Here is a 27,923-nt window from a genome sequence, read left to right as displayed (position 1 = left end):
AACTATGTGAGGTGATGGATGTTAACTAAATTTATTGTGGTAATCATTTTACAATATATACATATATGAAATCCTTATGTTGTACACCTTAAACTAATACAATGTTATATATGTCAATTATATATCAGTAAAACTGAGGAAAAAAGATCACGTTAGCTTACTTTTTCTCCCTCCCCTGCTCAAATAAAATTACAGCCAAATCTCAATTAATTAGCATGCCAGAGGAGCTATTTCAATTAATTTGATAACTGCAGATTAAATCATAAAATCTATTTTTAATTCTAAATTTGTTATTGATAATCTTTCTAAAATGTACTTTTTAATAGGTTCTTTTTCCTGTTTAAGGATAATGCCCTATTCAAAAATAAGCACACTTTTAATTATTACTACATTGATTGACAGTAATTCCTTCTAAATTAAGTTTTCTTTATATAAGAAATTTAGTGGGGTTTTTTTCATTTTTCGGATCGTGACAAAATGTATTTAACATAAAATTTATCATTAGTGACATTTAGTACATTTACAATGTTGTATAATCAATCACAACTAGTTGCAGAACATTTCCACCATCCCCCAAAACAACTGCATCCCCATTAGGGCACTCATCCCCGTCCGTCCCTCCCCAGCCCCTGGCAACCACTAATCTGCTTTCCGTCTCTATGAATCTATCTACTTTAGACATTCACATAAATGGAATCACACAATATCTGATCTTTCGTGTCCTGCTTCTTTCACTTTTCATGTTTTCAAGGTTCGTTTCTGTTGTAGCATATATCATAACTTCATTCCTTTCCATGCCTGAGTAATATTCCATTGTACAGATATACCACACTTTGTCTGTCCTTTGACCAGCTGATGGACATTTGTGTTGTCTCCACCTTTGTCTATTGAGAACAGTGCTATGAACAGTGGTGTACAAATTTTTGTTTGAACACCTGTTTGCAATTCTTTTGGGTACATATCCAGGAGTGGAATTACTGGGTCATATGGTAATTCTTTTTTTTTTTTTTTAAAGATAGGCAACTGAACAAACATCTGTTGCCAATTTTCTGCTGCTTCTTCCCAAAACCCCCCAGTACATAGTTGTATATTCTAGTTGTAGATGAGCAGTGCCATGTCTGTACCCAGGATCCGAACTGGCGAAATCCCGGCTGCCAAAGCAGAGTGCACAAATTCAACCACTCGGCCGTGGGGCCAGCCACTCGTACGGCAATTCTGTGTGTACCTTACTGAGCACCCACTAAACTGTTTCCACAGCGGCTGCACTATTTTACACTCACATCAGCAATGTATGAGGGTTCCAATTTATCCACATCCTCACCAACACTTGTTACTTTGCATTTTTAAAAATCACAACCATCTTGGCAAATGTGAAATGGTATCTCATTGTGGTTTTGCTTCGCATTTCTGTAAAAACTAATTATGTTTAACATCTTTTCATGTGACAGTTGGTCATCTGTATATCTTCTATGGACAAATGTCTATCAAATCCTTTGCCCATTTTTAAATTGGGCTATTTGTCTTTATTGTTGACTTCTAAGAGTTCTTTATATATTCTGGATAATGGACCCATTAAGAGAGATGATTTGCAAACATTTTCTTCCATTCTGTGGGTTGTCTCTTTTCACTTTCTTGATAGTGTTCTTTGATGTACAAAAATTTTAAATTTCAATGAGATCCAATTTATCTATTTTTTCTTTTGTTGCTTGTACTTTTGGTGTCATATCTGAGAAATCATTGCCAAATCCAAGGTCATGAAGATTTATCCCTATGAAAAACTTCATTTTTTTGCATGTGGGTATCTAGTTGTCCCAGCACCATTTGCTGAAAAGACTATTCTTTCCCCATTAAAGGGTCTTGCACCCTTTGTGAAAATCAATTGACCAGAGATGTCACTTGACGGTGGAGGTCATAGGGTTTATTTGTGGACTGTCAGTCTATCCACTGATCTATATGCCTGTCCTTATGCCAGTAACACACTGTTTTGATTACTGCAGCTTTGTAGGAAGTTCTGAAATTGGGAATCGAGAGTCCTCCAACTTTGCTCTTTTCCAAGATTGTGCTGGCTGTTCAGAGCCTCTCGCAATTACATATTAATTTTAAAATCAGCTTTTCCATCTTTTCAACAAGGGCCATTGGGATTTTGATAAGTTTTGCATTCAACCTGTGGATTGCTCTGCATAAGTACTGACATCTTAATAGTATTTAGCTTCCAATCCATGAACCTAGGATGTCTCTCCATTTAGTTAAGTCTATTTTTATTTCTTTTAGCAGTGTTTTGTAGTTTTCAGTGTACAAATCTTACACTTCCTTGGTTAAATTGATTCCTAAGTATTTTATTCTTTTTGATGCTACTGTAAATGGAATTATTCTCTTAATCTTATTTTCTGACAGTTCACCACTAGTGTACAGAAATACAACTGACTTTTGAGTGTTGATCTTGTACCCTGCAACTTTGCTGAATTCATTTATTAGCTACAATAGTTTTTTCTGTGTATTCTTTAGGATCTTTTATAAAGAATTTAGTTTTTCAGTTAGGCAATTTGGGTTTGTCACTTCAAATACTTACAATTCTCTCATTACTACTTTAAAGGCAAATGCAAAGTTCATTCAAAATGGTAAACTCAATGTTATTTCCTTATAAAAGTTTTAGCAAAATAACTAGGAATAAATTAAAAAATGAGAAATTTTCCCATTAATGCTTTGTAAATGTCTAAATGGCTGTTTGGAAAAGACTGGAAGATGTGTTTTATAAAAATTGAAGCAAGTATTAGCTTCCATTTTTTCCTCATATAATTTTAAATACTTTTCACTTCATGTATTATAAAATGATTAAGTCCTAGAAATTGATTTTATTTTTTTGAAACTATGATCAAATTTTTTAAATGTTTTAACATTTTCTTTATATTCTGTGGCTCCTTCAATCTCTCAAAATCTTTTACTACACACTTTTACTCCTAAATTACTTACTTATGTTTTTATGACAAGATCAAAGTTCTTTTTTTAAGCTTTAAAGATAACCAAAATGGTTCATTTATCCTTTAAGATAAAATTTGCTAAAACCAGGACTCTAGTATTCAAAGTAATGAAAGACATATACAGTAGATTCTTGTTTCCAAATTGAACAGAATATATTTTTGAAGGAAAAAAATTTCTATTTTATGCTAAGTATTTATAAGCTCCTATACTTAGTAAATATATTCCAATACCTTAATACTTCTTATAGGTAGAAATCTTACCAAATATAAGCAATCTCAGCTTACTTCTAAATCTGGTTTATGTTCTGTTTTAATTAACTCTGCCTTTCAAAATATGTTGAATATAGTCAAGTAACCTTTTGATCATTTCTTTCCCTTATTAAATAATGCTAGCAATTAAAAACTTCCCCCATAGGTTCCACCTTCTTTCCAGCCACTTAATTTTTCACTCTTTTCCTCATTCTGGACCTTATTAGTTTCTCCCAAGTCCATAAAATACTGAAGTCAGAATTGGACAAATTAGAATATAACTCCTGAGTGCAAAAATCATTGGACTTCAGCCAATTCACGAACAAAATACATCAGTAGGGGGAAAAATACATTTCTAATCCCCTGAGCAACACCTGATTTAAATAATTAAACTTCCAATGATTACATACTTTGACACGCTACAGCAAAAATCAAATACACTTACCCAATTCAGAAGAGAATTTCACGTTGTCTTTTTCTGAATCTTCAATATGATTATTATCTATCATATCATCAATTTTGTTTACTTTGAACTGTGATTCTAATACTCGACTTGGACCTCGAGTGAAACGGGGATAGAACTTTTTGGGGAAAGGTCCATGGGGCCCAGACCCCTTGATGGGCACATTCCTAAGTGGCTGAGTCACTTCACTGAAGTTGAAATACACAAAAAGCAAAACCGTCCAGGTCGCAGATGTAAAAAGGCATCCGTAACAGAAATATCGAACTGTGACACTTCCCATGATAGACCTAGCATAGCTGAGGGGACATTTTCAATTTCCTGAAAGAGAAGGATAGATATATTAGACACTTTAGCACACTTGTAAATCATCCACCAAGTTCACATTCACTGTTTTCCAAACCACCAAGCACCACTTCTGAACTAGTTACTTAGGATCCCTATGCATACATACCGTTAATAAAGATTCAAATATAAGAAGACATATGGATAGCACCGAATAAAAAAATACAGGGATTCAACAATTAAAACCACAGACCAATGTGTTAATGCTCAGAAAACCAATGGCTGCAAAACAGCTGACTTACTCATTTGTTCATGTTAATGAATAATTCTTCACCTTTGTTCTGGACTGCTTTCAGAAAGCTCGGTAATTTTTTTCAGGTTCTAACTTCTCATGAGGAAAACGTAAGTACTACATGTGTCACGATGGTACATCTAAGGTCCCTTCCAACTGCAAAGTTACAACTCTTTTAACTCAAGGATCTTAAAATCTGTTATTAAAAATAAACAACTTGAAAAAATAGTTCTACTTTCCAAAGATTAAACCTGCCCTAATGCCTACTCTTGATTCAACAATTACATTTCAGATTTATAACTGAAAGACTTCAAAATAGAATTCTATTTTCCCTCTCCTTATGATGCCCTGTAAACAAAATGGCCCTGAACAGCAATTCTTTCCGAAGCTTGTCTTCGGAGGCCTCACACAACTTGCTGGAGGAATCTTTGTAAAGGGCCCAATGCACACAAAAAACAGCCTCACTGAACAGTTTTGCAGAGAAACCCTGTATATATACACACAGAAGAAATCTACAAAGCAATACTGCTTCTACATTATTTATTTCCATACTATGAAATAATTAAAAAAATATGATCCCCTCAAAGTCAGGACAAAGCAAGTCAGCATCAGTAAGCCCCACTTCAAAAATTAAGGTGTTTTGTACAATGTTACGTAAGCCTAGAAGACAGTAGACAGCTCAATTTCTTGACTATCTGCCAACCAAGAACTATTATTTCTTTCACTACATGTCAATTCAAAAGCTTTAGAAACAAAAGAAACCACCACCACCACCAGCACCCAAACAGAAACTCCCACCACAGTAATACCAGAAGGGCAGCTGGAAATAACCGCAGCAGAAAAGGAAAGTCAGGCACCAATGAAAGTGCTGTCATGTCAGCTGTTAGCGCTTTTTTAATTAAAGACATGCACAAAAAAGCAACCACTTTATTTAGAAGTGGAAGAAAACGTTCTCTGAGCAAAGTGAATGGAGCCAACAAAGCAAATGAAGAGTCAAAGAAAGTTGTAAATTTGCAACTTGCAACAAAAATGTTGCAAAGAATACAGAGTAGAGACATTTAGGTAAAATATTAGATTTCAACTAAAACAGACATTGAAACTTCCTAAAATATGTGCTTTGGGGACAGGCAAGAAACAAGCAAGCAAACATCAAAAATAAAAGTACTTCTTTCTCAAAAGGCCATGAAATCCTGAAGTTCAAGACTAAGTGTACAGGCTGCTCAATTCCATAAGGAGCTGTGCACCTAAGGAGGCGTCCCCTCTTCAACAGATGTCCAATGACATTTCTATGGAGATTGTTCTCCTCAGACCACTCCAGGCCTTCCCATTTCCGTCTTGGCCTCCTTAACTGGGAACACAGAAAGGAAAGGGACCGAGAGGGAAAGCCAGCCAATCCCTTCTCCAGTCACTGGGAGTGAGAGGCCACGAATGAGGGGCTATTCCATCAAGCAGCTCGAACAACTGGTGGACACTCAGACATTCGGCTCACATCTTTTTCTTTATTCCAAATCCCACCAGCATGTCGCGCAACGTCCAGAACCCTTCAAAACTCTAGCTTCAACATCTCAGGCATGTTCCTCTTATAACCTTCACCCATATTCTACTTAAGCAGCCCTGCCCCCACCCTTGACTTCATCATCACCAAGACCTGATTTAAGGACCTCTCAAGCCTTAAAAACCTCCCTCTGACCACTACCCTCACTTTGCCACTCTGACCCACACTGCAACTACTCTTCAACCTCACTGCAGGCAAAGCCTGGACACTCCACTCCCCTTCTCTTACAGCTTACATTTCGTTTCTGTCCCCAGCCACACACCCCTTAAAGGCTTTACAGCCACGCACTGCTTAAGACTGGAATATGTTCTAAGAAATGTGTTAGGTGATTTAGGCCTTGTGCAAACTCATAAGAGTGTACTGAAAGAGAACAAAATTTACCAAAATATGTCTTATTTAACATGAAGATTATTTTAGGCTGATTATTTTTAAGAAATAAAAGACAAAGTTTTTCTACTCCCCCTTTAACTGACTAAAAGAATTCAAATTAAAAAACCTCTCTCAGGAGAAGAGCTATCACCTTAGCATAACACAATCTGGGTGGTAGACAGGGAGGCACCCAGAAAAGCCTGTTTGTTGGCTCCCCCCTGTGCTCCTCTGTTTCTGTGTGGCCAAATACTTGTTTTCCAAATGTTTGCTCCTTTTCACCTTCCAGTGAATTCCTTCATTTCCTTTGAAGTCCCTGCCTCTCCCCAACCCAACATCTTTGGTCTTTAGCTGAAGATGGTATTTAAGGTGAGGGCTTCAGCCATTTTGCCAAGTTACTTGATTTTCCTGGGTTTCTCCCATGTACACATTGTTACACTTTTGTTTTTCTCCTGTTAATCTGCCTCATGTCAATTTAATTCTCAGACCAATGAGAAGAACACGGAAGGGTAGAGGAAAATTTCTTCCTCCCCTATAGCCCTTACACAAACCTAGATGGTATAGCCTACTGCACACCTAGGCCATACGGTACTAATCTCATGGGACACCATCATAAACGTGGTCCACTGCTGACCAAAATGTTATGTGGCACCTGACTATACTTCCTTCCTTATCTAGTTTGGAACTTGATGTTGGATAATATTAGAAAGTGGTAAGTGCTAAAGAGAAAAAATAACGTGCGGAAGAGTGATACGAAGTAGAAGAGGGTATGTGAGGTTTCCGGTAGGTGGCTAAGGAAGGCCTCACTGAGAAGGTGACAGCCAAGTTGAGGCCTGAACAAAATGAAGTTGTGCGCACTGCAAACACCCAGGGAAGACACATCCACGAGTGGGCAGGGAGGGCCAAAGCAAAGGCCCTCAAGAAGCGGTGTACCTCGTGAGGCCAGAGAGCTTGCATCATATAGAACAAACGCTCTGATCACAAGACAATTAAGTTAAAAAATAATCAAAGGCAAAAAGATAACTAGAAAATCAGAGAACGTCTAAATGGAAATTAGAAATTATTTAGAACTAAATAGTGAAAATACTACTTTTCAAAACCTATGAGATACAGCAAAAGCCAAATTTATAGCCTGGGATGCTAATGTTAAAAAAGACAGCCCACAAATTATGAATTTAGAAAAATATAATTGAATAAATCCAACAAAAATGAAGAAAACAATAACCGTGTCAGGAATTAACAGAAAATAAAGATGAAACGATAACAAAAGCCAAAGGCTGGTTCTTCGAAAAGGTCAATAAGGGCCAGTCCCATGGCCTAGTGGTTAAGTTCAGTGAACTGTTTCAGCAGCCCGGGTTTGGTTCCCAGGCTCAGACCTACACCACTTGTCGGTGGCCATGCTGTGGTGGAGAATCACATACAAAACAGAGGAAGACTGGCACAGATGTTAGCTCAGGGCAAATCTTCCTCAGCAAAAAAAAAAAAAAAAAAAAGATAACATTAACAAAGCACTGGCAAGACAAATCAAGAAAACAGAGGGGAAGTAGAAATAAACAACAACAAAAATGAAAAAGAGGGCACGAATAGATGCAGATTAAAAACAAAAGTGGTATGGGGCCGGCTTGGTGGCGTAGTGGTTAAGTTCCTGTGCTCTGATTCAGCAGCCTGGGGTTTCCAGGTTCCAATCCCCCGCACTAGACCTACATACCACTTGCCAAGCCATGCTGTGGCAGGCGTCTCACATATAAAACAGAAGAAGATGGGCACAGATGTTAGCTCAGGGCCACTCTTCCTCAGCAAAAAGAGAAGGATCAGCGGCAGATGTTAGCTCAGAGTTAATCTTCCTCACCAAAAATAACTAACTAACTAAATAAATAAAAGTACTGTTCATAAGCCAAAAGTTGGTTCTTTAAAAGGATCAGTAAAATTAACTAAGCACTGGCAAGACTAATCAAGAAAAAAGAGAGAGAGCCAGCCCTGATGGTCTAGTGGCTAAAGTTCAGCGCTCTCACAGCTTCAGGGGCCCAGGTTCAGTTCGCAGGTGTGCAACCACACCACCTGTCCGTCAGTTGCCATGCCGTGGAGGTGGCTCACATGGAAGGACTAGAAGGACTAAGAACTAGGAGATACAGCCACACACTGGGGTTTTAGGGAGGGAAAGAAATGGAATTCCAGAATTTCTAAAGAAGAAACAAAGGAAAAAGAGAGAAAGGAGAAATAAAGCAAAAAATGAAAAAGAGGGCATAAATATAGATGAAGCTTAAAAATAAAAGTGCTGTTCATAAATTTAGGTAAAATGGATAAACTCCTAGAAAAACATAAATGCACAACACTGGCTGGAAAATCAGGAAACTTGGATGGCTTTATAGTCCTTTCGAAGATTAAACCATTACAAAAACATTTCTAGACAGTTTTACAAGTGAGTTCTGTCAAACATCAAACATTTGAGGAACAAATGATTCTAGTCTTATATGACTGCCTCCAAAGAACAGAAAAAGAGGAAACATTCCCCATCTCATTTTCTGAGGCTATTATGACCCTGATATCAAAGCAAGGACAGTATAAGGAAGGAATATTAAAGACAATCTCAGAGAGATTATGAAGATCTTAAAGAAAACATTAAAACCGAAACCAACAACGTTTTTAAAAATGAACACATCATGAACAAGTTGTATGTACTTCAGGAATACAAGGCTGGTTCAGTATTTGAAAACCTATTACTATTATCCACTATCTTAAAAAATTTTTAAAAACATATGATTTGATCAGTGGAGATAAAGAGTTTATTAAAACTCAACACTTGGGGCCAGCTGGCTCTGTGGCCGAGTGGTTAAGTTTGCGCGCTCGGCTGCGGCGGCCCAGGGTTCGGGTCCTGGGTGCGGACATGGCACCACTCGTCAGGCCACGTTGAGGTGGTGTCGCACATCCCACAACTGGAAGGACCTGCAACTAAGATATACAACTATGTATGGGGGCGGGGTTGGGGAGATAAAGCAGAAAGAAAAAAAAAAGATTGGCAACAGTTGTTAGCCCAGGTGCCAATCCTTAAAATTCAACACTCAATTCTTAGCAAACTAGGAATACGGAAATCTTTAACCCAAAAAAGTGAATCTCCGAAAATCTTACAACAAAAATGATACTCAATGGTGAAACGATAAAATTATTTTCTTTAAAAACAGGAATAAGATAAGGATGCCGACATGACTATTTATATTACACTACCGTAAATATAATATTGGAAGCAACAGTTCCAAAACACAGGAATCCCTGGCGAGTTTATATTCCTGGAGCTCTGTGCCAAATATGCTAAAACCAGAATTTGCAGAGGTAGAGGTAAGCAGTCTGTAGCTTTAATAAGCTTCCTAATTAACTCTGATATACAGCCAGATTTGGGAACCAACGGTATAATGAAAAGCCAAGATTAAGTTCTAATCCCATTCTCTCATATACTATGTAACTTTGGAAAAACTACCAAATTTCCTTAGCATTATTTTCATCAATTATATTATTGGATACTCAGATTTATTTAATTTTTTTCCCCTGCTTTATCTCCCCCTCCCCCCCCCCCCCGTACATAGTTGTATATCATAGTTGCAGGTCCTTCCAGTTGTGGGATGTGGGACGCCGCCTCAACGTGGCCTGACGAGTGGTGCCACGTCCGCGCCCAGGACCCGAACCCTGGGCCGCCGCAGCGGAGCGTGTGAGCTTAACCACTCAGCCACGGAGCCGGCCCCTGGATGCTCAGATTTAAACGAAATACTGAGAATTATATGAGATAATATATGTAAAGCATCAGGTACAATGATGAACACACAAGCACAATGATCTGCACGAGACCAAGATAATCTCCACAAAGACCATGGCTGCCTTTCGTTGTTGTTGGCTTGTCCACTGTATTCCCTTCACTTAGCACAATAAGTGGCACACAGAAGATGCTGAAAAATATTTACAGAATGAAAGAATATAGTAGAAATTCAATGTTAACTTTTTCCTCCTCATTAGGTCTAAATTTAATATATGAATGGTATAGATGACCTTACAATGTAGGTCATTCCTTACAATGACCCATAAGTCCCTGCATAATCTGGCATTTACCTCTCTGACCATATCTCCCACTACTTCCCTCCTTATTCATTTCGTCCTAGACACAGGACTCCTTATGTGTCAATCATATTCCCACTCAGGGATTATAAGTGGGTTCTTCCCTCTGCCTAGCTGACTTCACCTCTGTTGACTCTTTGCTCAAATATCACTTTCTCAATAAGGCTCGATCTAAATTACCGTAAGTAAAACTGCAACTCAACCACCAAACACTAGGACTTCTGATCTTCCCCACTGCATGCAACTTCCCACCTTCTTACACGCTACATAATTACTTACTCATTACATTTACTATTTATTGTCTTTCTCTCCCCTACTAGAATGTAACCTTCATCAGAGCAAAACCTTTTGTCTGTTCTATTTCATGCAGTATCTTCTGAATTTATAACAAAATCTGGCAATAGCAAACATTTAATAAATATTTGTTGAAATTAATGAAAAAATTACTGTAACAGAGTTATCAATATGCTTGCAAAATGCTGGGAATTTCTAAAATGTATTACTATTCTGTTTGAGCCAAGTAATACCTTAATGCTATGCATGGAGATCATGACTACCTTACTTCAACAGCAGTATGAAAATGAGGTAAGACAACAGCTGTATTTATTATTAGAAAAGGTACAAAAAACAACAGCCTCTCATTGTCCAATTTCACAAATTAAATATAGGTCTCTGTGACAGAAACAGGAGACTACTCTCCACTTTGTCACTGCATGATCTTAGGTTCTCTCTTGGCTGCCAGCACCTAAGGGCAAAATCAAAGTTTTCTCCTCAAGACTTTACCCATAGGATTTGGCAAACTGTTCAGATTCTTCACAGAGTACCCCTGGCTCAACCTCTCCCCAACAGCTCAACATCAAGAGTCCTTGTCTTCTGAAGTGTAAAACGTATTAATTCTCAAGGTGGCAGGGGCAGGAAAGATATATTTTAAAAAGAATCGATGTGTCTCTACTTTAAAATCATAACATTTAGCTCTACAACATTCAGCAAAACTTAAAAATTCCAATTTTCAGATAGACTCTTATTTTATATTCGCAGAAATAGAAAGAACGTTTTCATAAGTTCAGGAATTATTTGCAACTCTATCAGGTAAATATTATTTTCCTCAAGCCATACTATGATAATTCTTTAGAGACCATTTTTTATGTCGTGAATCAATATACTAAATTAAGGTACCTATAAAAATGAGAGAAATTTATGAAATCAGTCATTTCTTTTATATAATTAACCAAAATAGTCTTCAGAAGCAAGAAAGATACTATCAGTTTTTAGACAAGGTCAAGGAGATAACACCCAAATATGAAGAAAGTGCAAAGAAATAAGATGCTTGTTAGTTAATAAAATAATAGGTTCTTAACTGCTTAAGAAATTAAAACATCCAAACAAAAATCAAGAGCTGAAATTTTCATCTAACCTATGCTAATGATTAATGAATCCAGCATCTATACAATAAAGTCTTTTTGCTTTTACTGTTTGCTATTCCTTCTATGGGCAATTACCACGGCTTCAAGATCCAAGGCTGAAAGCCTTCAAAAGGAGGGTCAAAGCAAACATTTAAAGTTAGTTAATACAAAACAACTAGTGAACAAATTCTTTCAATCATAAACTTGAATAGTTAATAAAACCAAAACTTCAGCACTTAGATATCAACATAACACATTTTTCAAAAGTTAAATGAATAAAAGGCTAACCAGCTGTGTACATGAGTTCTCACTGAGACAAGGTGGTATAGTTTCATGTTTTTCCCTAGTCACAGTCTAGTAATTGCTCAGGGACAGGTGCCCTGTAAGCTGAAGAGTCAGGGTTTTGTCAGGGAGGTACAGAAGAATGGGGAGAGGTATATGCAACGTGCACATACCTGAACAAATAGAAAGATGTACCATACTCATGAATAGAAAGACCCCAAATCATAAATATGTCAGTTTTCCCTAAGTTAACTTATAAATGTTACACAATCATGTCAAAAATACAAGCAGATTTTTTTTTCTGGAGCTAGACAAGCTGATTATAGAGTTCACTTGGAAAAGAATGAACAAGCAGGGAATAGCCAAGCAAACCCTGAAGAAGAACAAGGAGAGGGTGAGCGGATGCTTGAAACCACAGACAGTATCAAACTCTATACATACTGTGTTTTTTCCTATACATACAAACCTATGATAAAGTTTAACTTGGAAATTAGGCACAGTAAGAAATTAACAACAATACCTAACGATAAAATAGAACAATTATAACAATATACTGTAAGAAAATTTATGTGAATGTGGTCTTTCTCTCTCTCAAAATATCTTATACTGTACTCACTCTTCTTCTTGTGATGATGTGAGATGATACAACGCCTACGTGATAATATGAAGTGAGGTGAATGATGCAGGTATTGGGAGGAGCGTTATTTTGGACCACAGTTGACCTAGGGCAACTGAAATGGCGGAAAGTGAAACTGTTAGTAAGGGGGGACTACTATATAAATAAAGATAACATCACAAGCCAGTGAGGAAATGAACAACTTTTTGCTAAATGGTGTTGGGACAACTGTTTAGCCATATGGAAAAGGATACACTAGAGTCCCTTCATCACACCATTCAACTGGATACATCTGATGTGACTTCGATATTTAAATATAAAAGATGAAACCACAAATACTAGAAGAAAACAAGGGTAAATTCCTGTACTATCTGGAAGTGGGCAAACTTTTCTAGCTATGACTGAAAATTCAGAAACAATATCGGAAAAGATAGATAAACTAGATTACATAAAAACAAAGCAAAAAAAAGAGAGAGCAAAAGATACTAAAAGAAAAGTAAAAAAGAAAAATGAGAAAATAGAAAAAATACTTGCAACCTGGCTCATAGACAAAAAGGCAGTATCTCCCTATTAGTTACCTATTGTGTACAACAGATTACCACAAACTTAGTGGCTTAAAACAACACAAATGTACTACCTCACAATTTCTGAGAATCAAGAGTCTGAGCATAGCTTAAACAGATCATCTGCTCAGGGTCTCAGAAGGCTTCAAGCTAAGCATCAGTCAAGCTGCATTCTCATCTGGAGGCCTGACTGGGGAAGAACTGCTACCAAACTCAGCAAGGTTTGTTGGCAGAATTCATTTCCTTGTGACCGTTTGACAGACAGGCCCTGGCTTTTTAATGGCTGTCTGCTGGAGGCTGCCCTTAGACCCTACAGGTTGCCTGCAGCTCCTTGCCACATGGGCTTCACCAACATGGTCCCTAACTTCATTAAGCTGACAATGAGGAGTCCCTTACTCCAGCCTGCTTAAGACGGATTCTTATATAACATAATATGGTCACAGGAGTGACATCCTATCATCTTTGCCATATAACCTAAACTTACTAAGAAACTGACATTCTATCACCCTCACCATATTCTACTAGTTAAAAGCAAGTCCTGGGGCTGGCCCCGTGGCCAAGTGGTTAAGTTTGCACACTCAGCTTCAGCAGCCCAAGGCTCACCAGTTCGGACCCTGGGTGCAGACCTAGCACCACTCAAGCCATGGTGTGGCGGGTCCACAGAGAGGAACTAGAGCAACCTACAACCAGGATATACAATTACGCACTGGGGCTTTGGGGAGAGGAAAAAAAAAGCAAGTCCTAGGTCTCACCCTTACTCACAGGGAAGGAACAACACAAAGTGAGGGAACTAGGTGTCAGGAAATCACTGAGGATCACCTTAGGGTCTCATCAGTCTCGAATAAAAGATTCTAACAATAAAGAAAAGGACCAACCACCCTATAGACCATTCACAGAAAGAGAAACACAAACGGTTCCTAACTGTATGAAAAAATGATCAACCTTGCTCATAATAAGAGAAATGCAAATTAAAACCACACTGAGATACCATTTTGCACTTGTTTGATTTATAAAAATCCAAAAGCGTGACAACACATTCTGACAGTGGGGCTACAGAGAAACTCTGACATGTGGTATAGCTTTTACGCAGGGCAATTTGACCACATCTAGTAAAACTACATATGCATTTAACCCTTTGACCTAGCTGTATCACTCCTCAGAGTTTATCCCACAAAGGTAAAAAAGGGAAACAATGTATGTACAAGGCTATTCACTACAGGACTATCTGTAATAGTAAGAGGCTGGAATCAATCCAATTGATTAGTTTGAATAGTTTGTTCAATTGGTTGAACAAACTAAGAAATATCCACACCACAGAATAACACGCAGCTGTAAAAAAGGAAAGAGAAATATCTCCAAATATTACTGTGGCTTAAATGCTAAGATATGTTGTCAGGTGAAAAAAGTAAGATAGAGAAGAGTATATATAGAATTCTATATATAAATATATCTACATACACACACTTAACTGCTTATATTATAAAACAAAGGAAGGATAAAGCAAAGGAAGGATAAAGCAAAGGAAGGACAAGGCATAATATTGAGTTGGTTTCTAGCATTCCCCATAAACCATAAAAAAAAAAAGTTGATACCCATTAGGAGGGAGGAAAATAGAATAGAGAGGCAGGATTAAAAGCAAGACTTCATCTTTATAGGTGAAGGGCAGCCCTGCACTACAATGCAATCCAGGAAACCAGTAAAATGTGTATACAAAAATACGCAAATAACAATTTAAGCACATAGCTTTAGTCTGTTCAAAAACCAAACTTATTATCGCTACTGTTAGTATCTACTGTTGTTATATCAAAATGCTTTTTGGCAAACTACATAGGTCAGAGAGGTCTAAAATCTCACAAGATCTCACTCAATATAAATTCCATCATCATTATCAGATTAGAGTTGAGGGGTATTTCTCAATGGCACAACAGTTGGAGCGAGGAAGACCCATTCTGAGAAGCTTTTTTCAGTCATTTTCTATTAACAAAGAACAAAGTGCAGAGTACACACTAGCTTCTAAAGTATGCTCCATAAAGTAAATTACATAAAGCTGACTAAAACAATACCTGTTATGCAATGTCACTCTAAAGATAATTTAAATCATTCCATGCATCTTCCACTCATAGATTATTAAATGTACTAAACAATGTCACATTTTTCTTCTAAAAATCATTAAATAATCCTAAAGATAAGGCTATTACTAGGAACACAGTAGGAGCTACATGCTAGATACTACGCAAAGTGCCAGAAATTAATATTTTAAACTCTGTCATTATGCTAAAAAATCAGAAAATACAGATGAATAAAAAGTTAAAAATTAAAAACCACCTGAAATCTCACCACTATTAATGTTTTGCTACAAATTCTGCTACTTATTTTTAATCTCTCTATACTATCTATATAAAATGTTATACTGCTATTGGAAATTACCAAAAACTAAATTTAATAGACTCAGATTATTGGCATAATGCATAATTTTCTGTTTACTTTTCTTCATTTAAAATACTTTTTACAAAGAATATGTATTTCTTTAATAATCAAGGTAAAAAAATTCTTAGGAAAAAATTTCCTAACTTAAAAATATAGGAAGAAATTTGGAGAGGATTACATATTTAAAGGCTTTGAATGAAGTATGATGGCCTCTTCTTTTAACCTCAGAAGCAAAGAGGATTTTAGCACACTAAAAGGAAGAAATATTTTAATTCTATTAATTTGTTAAAAATTTGAGAATAAAATTTGAACACTGAGCAAATATTCTAAAAGCACAAGTAAAAAACTGTTTTTCCTCTATGAACCATTATCTGGTCTGTAATTCATATGCCTCTTTTAACATCCATCTTTTTTTACTAAAAGACTAAGACAATTCTGTTTAACTGAACAGAACAGCTGTCATTTTTCTTTACTACAAAATAATTTTCAAAATACTTAATGAAGTTTAAAACGTCTTTCTTTAAATGTTAAATATTTACCTTTCAGTAGTTTCCAGCTATTTTCTCATCAGTATACTCTATATTCCAAACTGTCAGACAGCAAACTTTTTTAGCTTTTTCCATAAAAGAGACATATTCATTTTTTAACTCAGCTACAGCCATGTGAGTACAAATATTGATTTACAACAGTGCCCTTCCTACACACCCCGGTGAAATTACCAGGTGATGACAACACACAAATACAATTATTCCTTCTCATTCCTTATCCACCTTGGAAGACTAGAAGAAAACACTGCCACCAACATCTTTCATAATTACAAATAAGGAGATTATTGAATTAGGAAAGGTTCAGAGCAAATTCCAGACATCATATGCTCCCTGGGAATAATCCTTTGACATCCCTCAGATATTTATGAATCTCCTCTCTATAAGAAAATCAAGAACATAAACACACACAGTGTCTATATATTATATCTCAAACGCAGAGGAAAACCACATGGTAATGTCGATGGGAGAAAGAAGCAAATTTAATACTAAAGAAAAGGAAACTAAAAGGACAGACAACATTACAAATGACAAAGCATCTAAAATAACCAAACTTGGGACACCTGGTTGACCAGTGAATAAGGGCTGGTAGAGGCTGGCCTTTATTCTTTAACACCCTCTCTGATCAAATGCCAAAGTAGAAAGTAGCAGCCCTCCCTGGTTAAGACCTGTAGAAAACAACAAGCAGAAAGCGACCACAGCCTCATAAAGGCCTGTACACCAAACATTTATTTCATGGGATCATTACATTCAATATCTTTCTAACTACATATTCTACTATATATATCAAACCTTTTTTATTATGATCTGTCATATTCTAATTCATTCATTTCTGAGCACAGCATCCATTCAAGATTGCCAGGCATGCTCAGGAAAAGCCCTGACTGCAGCTGTCTTTTTTTCAGTTCCAACAGAAACAACCCGTATCATGTTAACACGGGGGTCATAAAATTAAATGTGGTCAGAAGCCAAGTAGATAAATGAGGAAAGAGAGAGGAAACACAAGAGTGGTGGCAAGTGGCAGGGCATGTCCCTCACCTAAAGAAATTCAAATTTAAAAACTCCAAGGGGCTGGCCCGGTGGCCGAGTGGTTAAGTTCATGCGCTCCACTTCAGTGGCCCGGGTTTCACCAGTTCAGATCCTGGGCGGGGACCTAGCAGTGCTCATCAGACCACACTGAGGCAGCATCCCACACAGCACAACCAGAAGGACCTACAACTAGAGTATACAACTATGTCCTGGGGGGCTTTGGGGAGAAGAAAGGAAAAAAAAGAAGACTGGCAACAGATGTCAGCTCACATGTCAATCTTAAAAAAATAAATAATTAAAAAAATTAAAACTGCAAAAGTTCTGTTGATCAGCCTTCAGATTGCAACTCCTGAGAGAACTGCATGAACTGAACAGTACTAACCACTTATAACCCAAAAAACATGAAAACTATTATCTCTTGTTCCCCTTCTGCCCATAAGAAGGAAGGTTAAACTCTAAGTACATAAGACGAAGATGAAATAAACGAACAAGAAAAAAAGCTGAGATACCCACATAACTGAGAAGTAAAATAGCTTTAAGCACAGCCAATATAAACAAGCATACGTACTTCCGTGGTCAACAAGGGCTTCTAGAGCCAGCTTGGTCCTAGGGCCCAAAGAAATACTGGTGGAGTTGACTACCCTTAAACAATAGCTGTTAAGCGTCTTGCTCTGCTAACACTTCATGAGTCTCTTGGGGTATACAGTGCTGACAAAGTGGCTTACATCAAATATGCACATAAGACTAACAAAAAAAGGACAAAATACTGGCCCAGGGTGTAAAATAGAAAGAACAGGCTTCTTACCTTCTTATCCTCTTGATCTTAGAGAAATTAAGTAACTTGCTTTAAAGACAGACAGCTAGGAAGTGGAGAAACTGAGATTTGAATCCCGGTCATCTGATGTCAAACCTACGTCCTTAATCACTTTTTGTTATACCACCTAGAAAGGAAGAGTCCAATGATTTCCTGTTTGCCATTCTTTAAAAAACGTAAGTCATCTAGTGATTTTTTTAAGATAAACTTATGTTTCCACATAAAGATACGGGTAACCTCCCCTTGGGGTTACCTAGAACAACCACACGTCCAGGTCCATAATTATCACTCATAATTATTACGTTTCCCCTTGTACTCTAAAAAGGGTCCTCATCTGCAACCTAAGCATACTGTCGTTCCTAAGGATGCCCTTCACCTGTGAGAGGCTCTCTGCCTATCCATCTGGGGCAGATGGAGTGGGGCTACCTGTGACCATGACTGAGGAGTGCTAGTGAGGGGCTCTGTCCCCTAAATATTCTGCCCAAAATTCCTTTAGGCCTGGATTATTCCTTTAGGTCTGGAAAGCCTATCTTGTCTTTAATATTTTTCTCTCAATGAATTTCAATTCAAATGGCAATTACATCCTATTTTCCAATCAAAATCTTTGGAACTCCAGTATATAAATTATATAAATGTGATAAAAGACTGTGTAAATCTTCATGTTAGAAAAACACTTATCCTCAGAATACTGAAAAACACTGCTAAAATTAGAAAGAAAGAGAAGGAGGGAGGGAAGAGGAAGGATGGAAAGTAGGCAGACAGGCAGCAAGCAAGGAACCAACCCACTGTAAAGAAAATGAGCCTCGGACTGTTATTTAGAAGTGGAAAACTTTTTCTAAAAAAATACTTTACCCTGCTTGGGATCCATTATTCTGTGGATTCATATCTTTCATCAGTTTTCAAAATCCTCAGCCATTACCTCTTCAAATATTCCTTCTATTGCATTCTCCCTTCTCTCCTTCTAGGATTCCAATTAAATATATGTTACACTTTCTCACTACATCCTCTAGATTTCTTACACACTCTTCAGTGTTTTCTATCCTTTTTCTCTCTCATACTTCATTCAGGGAGGTACGATCTTTCTATTGATCTTTCAGTTCATTACTTTTCTAATCTGCTATTAATCCACTGAATTCTTAATTTCAGTCACAGTATTTTTTAAATCTAGTACTTAGTTGATTCTTTTTCAAAACTGCTCTGTCCCTTTACATAATTTCCAGTTCCTTGCTGAAATGTTTAAGTTCAGCTTTAATCTCCATGAACATAGTAAACAATGTTTTATGGTCTGTGCTTTTTCCATTGTGTAAAATGCTGTTTCTACCGTCTGCTATCTGTGTTGATTCTTGTTCAGCTCGTCTCCTGGCATGCCTGATTACATTGACTTGCTTGTGTGCTGGACACCGTATTTGAAAAGTCACTGCAGAAATAACTTGAGGCCTAAGATGACGTTATCTTCCTCTAGAGAGAAGTTTCATTTGCCTCTGTTAGGTGCCTGGGGTCACCAGTAATCTGAGATTATGTTAATCCAATTTCAGCAATTTCTCCTAAATGACTCAGCGGGGCTTCAAGCAAAGGCTAGCATACGCCCAGTCCACTTGTCTTCCAGGCTGCAGCCTTTCGAGATTTCCACGTTAACCATGGTGGTTCACCAGGATTCTCACCTATAGCAAGTCCTAGCCTGCGGCTTCTGTTCCTCACCCTGTGAGTCAGTCAACTGCATGGCTCAGCGTCTCGGCTGCTTTTCCAGAACAGCAAATTCCAATGGCAAGAGTGGCCCCAGGCAAGATGTTCACCTCTCTGGATTTCTATCAGCTTTTAAATCTTAGCCCAAGTAATTCTTTACTATCTTGAAAATTCTCATGCTTTTCAGAAGCATCAACTGGTTTGAACCAGGTTACCCAGTCTGCCATTACCAGAAGTGCAAGGCCAGGGCGACATTCAACACTGTTGATTTTGTATTCCAAAGTGAACAGGCTAGTTATTGCCAAAAAGAGACCATCAGCAAATCGTAACGTGACAGAATCTTGGGCCTTTTTTCGAAAACTCCTTTCTGAATGCAATCTACCACCTCAAGAGGTTTAGAAAGCTGACAAATCTAATCTATCTAGTAAATGGCCAATTTCTATCCTAGCTCATTCAGTTGAATCAAGCTGCAGGAAATTAATATGGCAGACACTGTCTTTTGCACATCTTCTTGAGCCTTACCTTCTTGCACAGGTCTGGCTTCCAAGTGCCAGTCCCCACATCTCTGGCCTCTGGAGTCCATCTGCCCATGTGCAGGGAAGGCCCACAAGTATGGGAGAATGTGTTCCTCCCTGGGGGCAGCCTCAACAGTGGACTAGTAAAAATACCCAGCTCCCTCACAACCTCTCCCTCAGGATAACTCTGGCACCTGTATTCTACACTGGCTCCCAGAGTACCCCCGAACGATTAAGCTGTATTTGCCCAGAGTGGAAACTGGCGTGACTTGTAACCTTTACTGGCTGACTTTCCTACCTCTCACTTCCTCATTCCCCTACTGGTGTGTCCTGGGACTACCTCACAAATAAACAACATGGATTTGAATTTCTATCTCAGGATTTGCTTCTGGAGGAACCCAAACTAATAAAATCAGGTTTCAGCAGAAAAAGAGACAACTAGACAAATTCTTACAAATCCTAATTTTTATTTCTAAATAGAAAATCTAATAAAGACAGAACTTTTATTGCCTAGAAAACACAAAATAATGCACACAAAAAGTTTTTCTGAAGAGTTACAAGATATTTTTACACCTGCAAGAAAAGAACATTTCAAAGTGATGAGCTTTTCTAAGGAAAGCAAAAGCTATCATGCAATGTAGCTTGAAATCATTATTAATCAGATGATAAACATAAAATAGCAAATTTAGCCTACATGATCAAACCTAGTTACAACACCGCAGTCCTGGACCTCTGCATCTAGTTCACTCAAGATGATAACAAGTCATAAAATCTAAGTTAAAAAGAATGGGGGTGACTTCTGGTTTCAGCTCTAACATGAAAAGAGCTTAGAGTTATCATTCCCATCTGTACAACAAGAAAAAGTTGGACAAACGGATGGGACTCATCAGAGAACTGAGGTTACATGGCAAAATGCCACCGAAAATCTGGAGACACACAGCTGAGATCTGCTTACCTGGAGCAGAGGCTGCTGGAGCCATAAGCTGGTGCTGGAGGCTGGGCGTGAACTGGTGTGAGAGTGAGAAACTCCCGGGATGCAGTTTGGGGGTGGGGGGCGCACACAGTTCTGTGGTCCTCACCATGAAGGTGAAGATCCCAGAAAGATCCCCTCCTGACCCTGGTAGGGAAGGGGAAGAATAACCATTGTGAAATACACCCACGCCGTCTCCACAACTAAGGCATATGCTCCAGGGGAAAAGATACTGTCAGAGCGCTCTCCTGGGTGAGAAGAGGCATTCCTCCCACTCCAGCCCCTTCTAGCCTTCCAGCCAGACCCAAGGGGGGAAAGATAATCAACAAAGGTCAAGGCTTCCAGGAAAGAGACTGGAAACACTGCAGCTAGGGAAGGGAGCAGGTTTTAGGGGAAAAAACTACACGTCTGGAGAACAGTTGTGCAGGTCATAGCCCTGAGACACAGGCTGAGATTCAATCAGAAGATGACAGAGCTCTTATCTCCCTGACACTTTACCACCACATCAACAGGGCTCCAAACAGATTAAAGGTGGGTTACAGCTGAAGGAGCTGCAAGACACGGACTCTCAGGAAGAGTACTTGGAAAACCCCAAAGTCAAGAGGGCAGATAAAAACAAGAAGACAAGAAGAATTTGAAGGCTCTGGCATCTGTAGTAGCTACAGCAAACATGAAGCACAGCGAAACCCCTATTAGTTCCTATTACTTGATACAACATGTCAGGCCTTCAAAAACAACACCACAAAAATATAAGGCATACCAAAAGGCAAGGGAAAAGACAGTCTGGGGAAACAAAGCAATCATTAGAGCAGACTCAGACGACACAGACTTTGGGATTATCAAACAGGGAACTTAAAATATCTGTAATTAATATGTTATGAGCTCTAACGGAAAAAAAAAGACAATATGTAAGCACAGATGGATATTGTAAAAACAGAGATGGTCACACAAAGATATAGAAGAATCTTAAGTACATTTTATTAAGAAGTCAGCTTGGAAAGGCTACATACTGTATGATTCCAATTAGATGACATTCTTGAAAATGTGAAATTACAGAGATGATAAACAGATTTGGTGGTTGCCAGAGGCTCAAAGGGTGAGGAGGGGGAGGGCTGAGGAGGAGAAGCACAGGAGATTTTCTTTTAGGGTAGTTACACTAAGGAAGTTAAACTAAGCAAGGGCAGAAGGCTAGACTAATCCACGTGGTAATGAATTACAGTTCAAGACATCAGTATGAACACGTTTATCTTAACATGTGAGCTTTAGATACAGATGGTTACACATATAAATATTTACAGATATGTATATACAAGGATTAGTACGTACATATATATTTCCTTGCTTGTTAGCTGAGAGGGCCTAGAAGAATGACACCCAGTAACAAGAAGCACACCTACTGCCCAAATCTTGGTTTCTAATAGCATTCTCCAATAAAAGGAATCAAGGCTCCCTGAAGAAAAGAACTGATTCTAGGACTGGGGCAGGAAATATACAATATGAGCCTGGAGTGCCTTGTATTGCCAGAAAGTAAGGAAGTGCCACAAAAGGAAAAAAACCCACACAAACCCACAATGACGGAGGTATGTCAAAGGAACAGATGGAATCACTGAAAGAGCTCACAATGGCCACAGCTGGAGCAATCTGAGCAACAAAATAAAGTGGTATTGCATTATAACCCAAAGTATAAGACAAGTATTGGTAAGTTCATACTAATATAAATCACGAATAAATAATAAATAGGGTAGGATAAAACATACCTCCCTGGAGAAGTCCAAGTAATTTATCTAGATAGTCTGTCCTCAAGAAAGTGGAACATAACTTCCATTCCTTAAGTGTGGGCTGTGCAAAGGGACTTCTCTTCAAAGAGTACAGTAGAAAAAGAGGAGAGAAAGGGTAACTTCACAGTGAAGAAACCTGGTAAACACTACCTCAGCCGAGTGAGCACGATGAACCATCTGACCACAGTATGTACCCTTGACACGCTGTGATGAGAATGGCATTTTACCTTTGTGGTCTTCCTTCCCAAAATCCATATTCCCAATATAATTGTGAGAAAAACATGAGACAAATCCCAACTAACAGACATTCTACAAAGTACCTGACCAAGATTCCTCAAAACTGTCAAGGTCATCAAAAATAAGGGAAGTCTGACAAACTGTCACAGCCAAGAAGAGTGTAAGAAGACATGATGACTAAATACAATGTGGTGTCCTGGACGGGACCCTTAGTTTTTACCTAACATGCTTAGAAGAGAAAAAGGACATTAGGTAAAAGCTAAGAAAATCTGAATAAAGTATGGATGTTAGTTACTAACAATGTATCAATATTAGTTCATTAACCATGCTAACTGTGCTACACTAATCTAAGTTGGTACTAACGGGAAACAGTATGGGATATGTAAGAGCTCTCAGTACTATCTTCGCAGTTTTCTGTAAATCTAAAACTACTCTAAAATAAAAAGTTTATTAAAAAAAAGATTAACGGTCAGAATGGAACTTGTTTTATACTGCTAAAATCACCTAAGCCTATGAAATCTGAGATTTGCTTCTAATTAACCAATAGGAGGTAAGATAGGTGGGCTTATAGATGAAAAAAGATTGACTATTAATAGATTTTTAAAATCTATTAATTTTTAAATCTGAAATATTCCATAAAAGAACTTTTAAATATACACACATATATGACATATAGACATATATATATCCTCCATCTCATATATATATCACCCAACAAAGAAATGCTCCTGACTCTTATATTAAGGTATTGAGCTCTGTATGTATGTTGGCTTCTAGGGGTTATAATATCCTTATACAATTTAGTCTCAACTAATTCCTTTCCATGGAGTCAAAGGCACAGGTTCTAGCAGTCTGTCCTTGTGGGTTTCGTGTGTATTTGTATATAACTACTTTCTCCTCACTTCTGCTTCCTCCTCATTATTTAATACAAGTTTCATTGGAGATTACAATTCAGTCTTTAGATAACAACGTTGACACGGGAATGCGTGTTGAAGGGTGTCAATAGATGCAGAGTAGCCAGAAGGGTAGATGGTGCCAGGGAAGTTAGAGTGTTGGCGCTCCAAGTCCATTCTCCGTACTCCACTCCAGTGGTTCTCAGCCAGGGGCTGAGATATTTGGCAGTGTCTGGGAAAATCTGGCAACTCCTGTGGTCTTTTGGCAATATTTGGAAATGTTTTTGGTTGTCACAACTGCAGGGATCCTACTAGCATCTGGTGAGTAGGGGCCAGGGATGCTGTTAAACGTAGTACAATGCACAGGACAGCCCCCAGGAACAACAAATTATCTGACCCAAAATGTCAACAGTGCCAAGTTTGAGAAACCCTGCTCTATTCTGTGATGCCAGGGTTGGGACTCTATCCACGTAGAGTATTTTTCAAATGAAACAACTTGGACCAATTTTGGAAATACATATGGAAAAGTCTTCAGTCTCAAAAATTAGTAAAGACGTGCAAATAAGAAGATAATGTTTCCTAACTCTCAAATTAGCAACATTTTTAATACTCTCTGAAGTACAGGTAGTTAAATGATTTATTTTTCAGTGATGAAATTATAAATTGCAGGGCCTTTTAAAAAAGCAGTCTGACAATGGCAGAGGACCCTTAACCTTTATACCCTTTGGTCAGTAATCCCACTCTCTAAGAACAAAAATCCTAAAGAAATAACAAATCAGGTGAAAAACTCAGGCATATCCTAAAGCAAACTCTTAAAAGTGCTATAATAACAACATGAACTATGTAGAAACAAGTATTCCCCTTTTGTATGAAAAGCTTGAAGGTTTCTTATAGAAGTTGAGATTTAAATTTAACTTTAAAGGGTAAGACTTCAATGGCCAAATACTGAAATATTTCAAGCAGAAAGCTCATGCCTTGGGACACTGCAACATCTATTTGTTTTTAGTTTTCCAAATAGAACAGCAAGTAGAATGGTTGGCTATAATGAATACACGTTTGCTGGATAAGGCTAGTGGAAGGTGATTAATTTCTTCAGGACAGGCTGGGGCTCTGACCTAAAGGATGAGGATTAACTTGTTCTGCATACAGAAGGAAGCTAACTAGTGTCTTTAAGCAAATGTGTCTTAGGAAGAAAATTCTAGGAGCAGTGTTTAAAACAGTTTAGGACAGAGGGAAAAAAAACCACCATCAGGAAGTCCAGTTAGGAAGACTCCAATAAGAGGCAATTGCAGCTTGATCTACAGCTATGGAAGTGAGTGGAAAGAGGATCAGAGGCAGAACTGTCTGTATTGATCAACTTGACTGGACCCGGGACCCTAACGGAGAAAGGGAAAATAAAACACCCAGCTTTCAAGTCTGAGTGACAGGGAGCAGCAGGGAGAGAAGAGGTTTGGGAGGATTAACAGATGGATTTTCTTTTGGACATGTTGCATTCAGAGAATACTGATATGGAGATGCCCACAGCTTGAAATTCAAATCTAAACTTCAGAGTTAAAAATAAACATCAAAATATGGTTTAAGCTACATGGAAATAATAGCAGAGGAGGGTTTAAGTAAAGAAGAGAGCAAAACAGATTAGGGAGCAAGCACTGAACCTCTGGCGGCATGCATCTTTAAAGATCGCATGGAGAAGGAAGAGTCTATAAAAGACCCGAGAAGGATCACAAAGTCGGAGAACCTCAAGACGGTGGACTGACCAGCAACATGAGGTGTCACAGACTTAGAGAGAGCTCAAGCCAGCGGGAGTTGAGATGGGACCATCAGATTTAGCAATCTGTAAGGCATGAGCGTCTTTAAGAAAGCAATTCTTAAAATGCAAAGAAGTATTTGTTAGTTCCTCAAAAAGTTCAATATACGTTTACCGTATGTCTCCGCAATTCCACTCATAGGTATATACCCCAAAGAATCCAAAACAGAGACTCAAACACACATTCACAGCAGCATTATTCACAGCAGCCAGAAGGTGGACACAACCTAGAGTCCATCAACGGATACACGGAAGGCGATGCGGCCATAAAACGGAATATTATTCAACCATGAAAAGGAGTGAAGGCTGACACATGCTACAACGTGGACGGACCTTGAAAACGTTAAGTAAAATAAGCCAGACACATTGTATGACTGCGCTTCCAAGAGGGATCCAGAACAGGCAAACTCACGGAGCGGAAGGGGCTGGCCGGAGGGGACACGCGGATTAGTGCTTGACGGCTACAGGGTTTGTTTGGGGTGAAGAAAACCTTTGGGAGATAGCGGCGACGGTGGCACAACACTGTGAATGTACTTAACGCCTCTGAATCGTACGCTTTAAAATGGTCAAAATTATAAACTTCGGGTTATGTATATCTTACCAGGATAAAAAAAAAACATTTTTTTTAAGTTTAGAAGATACAACCCAAATTGCAAGGAACAGCCCAGAAATTATCAAGAGAAGACGTGAGAAGCGTGGACTACTACTAATGTTTAACTCGAAAACCTCAATCGATAGATGCTGAGGGTAGAGAGAGGTTTTGTTTTTCGATTTTTCTGAAGGCAGAGTAGATCTCAACACACGGTATTTCTAGGGAAAAAGAAAGAATTGAGTTAAAAGAAAAAAAGTCTGGCCTAAAACCGTGCTCTGGGGGAGGAGCAGCTCTGCAAGGTTTTGCTGGTGCGTGGCAGTCGCATGAAAAACATATTCAAAGTTATAATTTCATTTTAAATTTGGAAAACCAAGCAACCACCGTGTTCAGCATACAAAGTAAAAAGGAACGCTGGACCAAACCTTCCCCGAAGATAAAAATAAACGAAGCCAGTCCGTGCCGAGCGCTCTGACGCCCCTCACTGGGCGAGGGCTATCAGAATCCGAGGGTGGGGACCCGGGATCTTTAATTTACCCAGACGGCACGCACTTCAAGAACGTGGGAAGACAACCCAATGTCTTCAACAAGTATATTGCAAAGAAAAGGGAAACCGAAAAGGCTCCACCACCGAATGCCACGTGTGGACCTGGTCAAAATCCTGACGGGCACGAACCAACCGTAAAAAAGCAACTTTTTTTGAGACTTTCACGGGAACGGCCGCCCCGGCCCCGACTCCCACCCCTCCCGCGGCCCCCGCCCGCCCCCGGGCACCCCGAGCCCAGGGCCGTTACTCGGGGCGGGGCCGCGGGCTGCGGCGTCTCGTCGCTCGGCAGCGCCGCGCCCCGGGGACGGAGGGCGGCCCGCCGGTCAGACCGCGCGGGGGCCGCGGGCGCAGCCTCCGGCCCTCGGGGCCCTCGGCGGGGCCGCGCGCCGGGGGCGCTGAGGGAACGGACGGAGGCCGCGCGGGCTCAGACATCGCCGGGCGGCGCGCTACTCACCGCGACGCCGGCAGCGCAGTAGCCCGGCTCTCCGGGACTCAGGCTGTGGCATCTTCCCTCCCGCCACAGCCCGGGTCCGAGCCGCATTAGCCGCAGGGGGCGGAGTCGCCCGGGGGTATACGCAGCACGGGCGCGGAGGCGGCCGCGGGCTCGCCCAGGGCCCGCACCGCAGCTTCGACTCGAGCGCGCGTGCCCGCCGCGGCCACGTGACGGGAGGCCCCGCCCCGCGCGCGTGGGTGACGTCACCGCCCGCTGCTGGCTGGGCCGCGGCTCCAGGGTCGTCCGCCGCGTTCTGGGGTCCCCGCGCGTGGCTTTTGACCCTGGGGTTTGTCGCGGTTGGCCTTCGGGTTTTTTCTTAATGTAAAAAGTCTCCTTAAAGATAAATGCGCTTAAACATATTGAAAGATGTTCAGCCCCACTTATGATAGAAGGAATGCAGGTTAAGACGTACAGGTTTGGCGCTGTGCTCTTCAGAGAGGCTGGGA

General features: G+C 39.3%; 1 protein-coding gene across 4 annotated transcripts in view; it reads right to left on the bottom strand.

Moving 5' to 3' along the window:
• The window catches only part of GALNT11 (polypeptide N-acetylgalactosaminyltransferase 11), a 52,011-nt gene extending 24,390 nt beyond the window's left edge, over window positions 1–27,621 (bottom strand). Inside the window, exons 1-3 of one of the 4 annotated variants that reach the window (XM_046670125.1) lie at window positions 27,439–27,621; window positions 17,957–18,092; window positions 3,673–4,008 (exon numbers count right to left, since the gene is read on the bottom strand). In XM_046670125.1, the coding sequence (XP_046526081.1) occupies window positions 3,673–3,970 (298 nt within the window). In that variant the 5' untranslated portion in view covers window positions 3,971–4,008; window positions 17,957–18,092; window positions 27,439–27,621. Of the gene's footprint in view, window positions 1–3,672; window positions 4,009–4,141; window positions 4,258–17,956; window positions 18,093–21,118; window positions 21,293–27,438 lie in introns of those variants that run through there. The other 3 variants (XM_046670126.1, XM_046670124.1, XM_046670128.1) reach the window with 3 other exon arrangements.
• Between the last annotated feature and the right edge of the window lie 302 nt (window positions 27,622–27,923).

The sequence above is a fragment of the Equus quagga genome, chromosome 8 (assembly GCF_021613505.1).
Source record: "Equus quagga isolate Etosha38 chromosome 8, UCLA_HA_Equagga_1.0, whole genome shotgun sequence".
Taxonomy (NCBI): Eukaryota; Metazoa; Chordata; class Mammalia; order Perissodactyla; family Equidae; genus Equus; species Equus quagga.
Note: the sequence above shows the minus strand (reverse complement) of the source record. Positions and strands in the feature narration are given on the sequence as shown.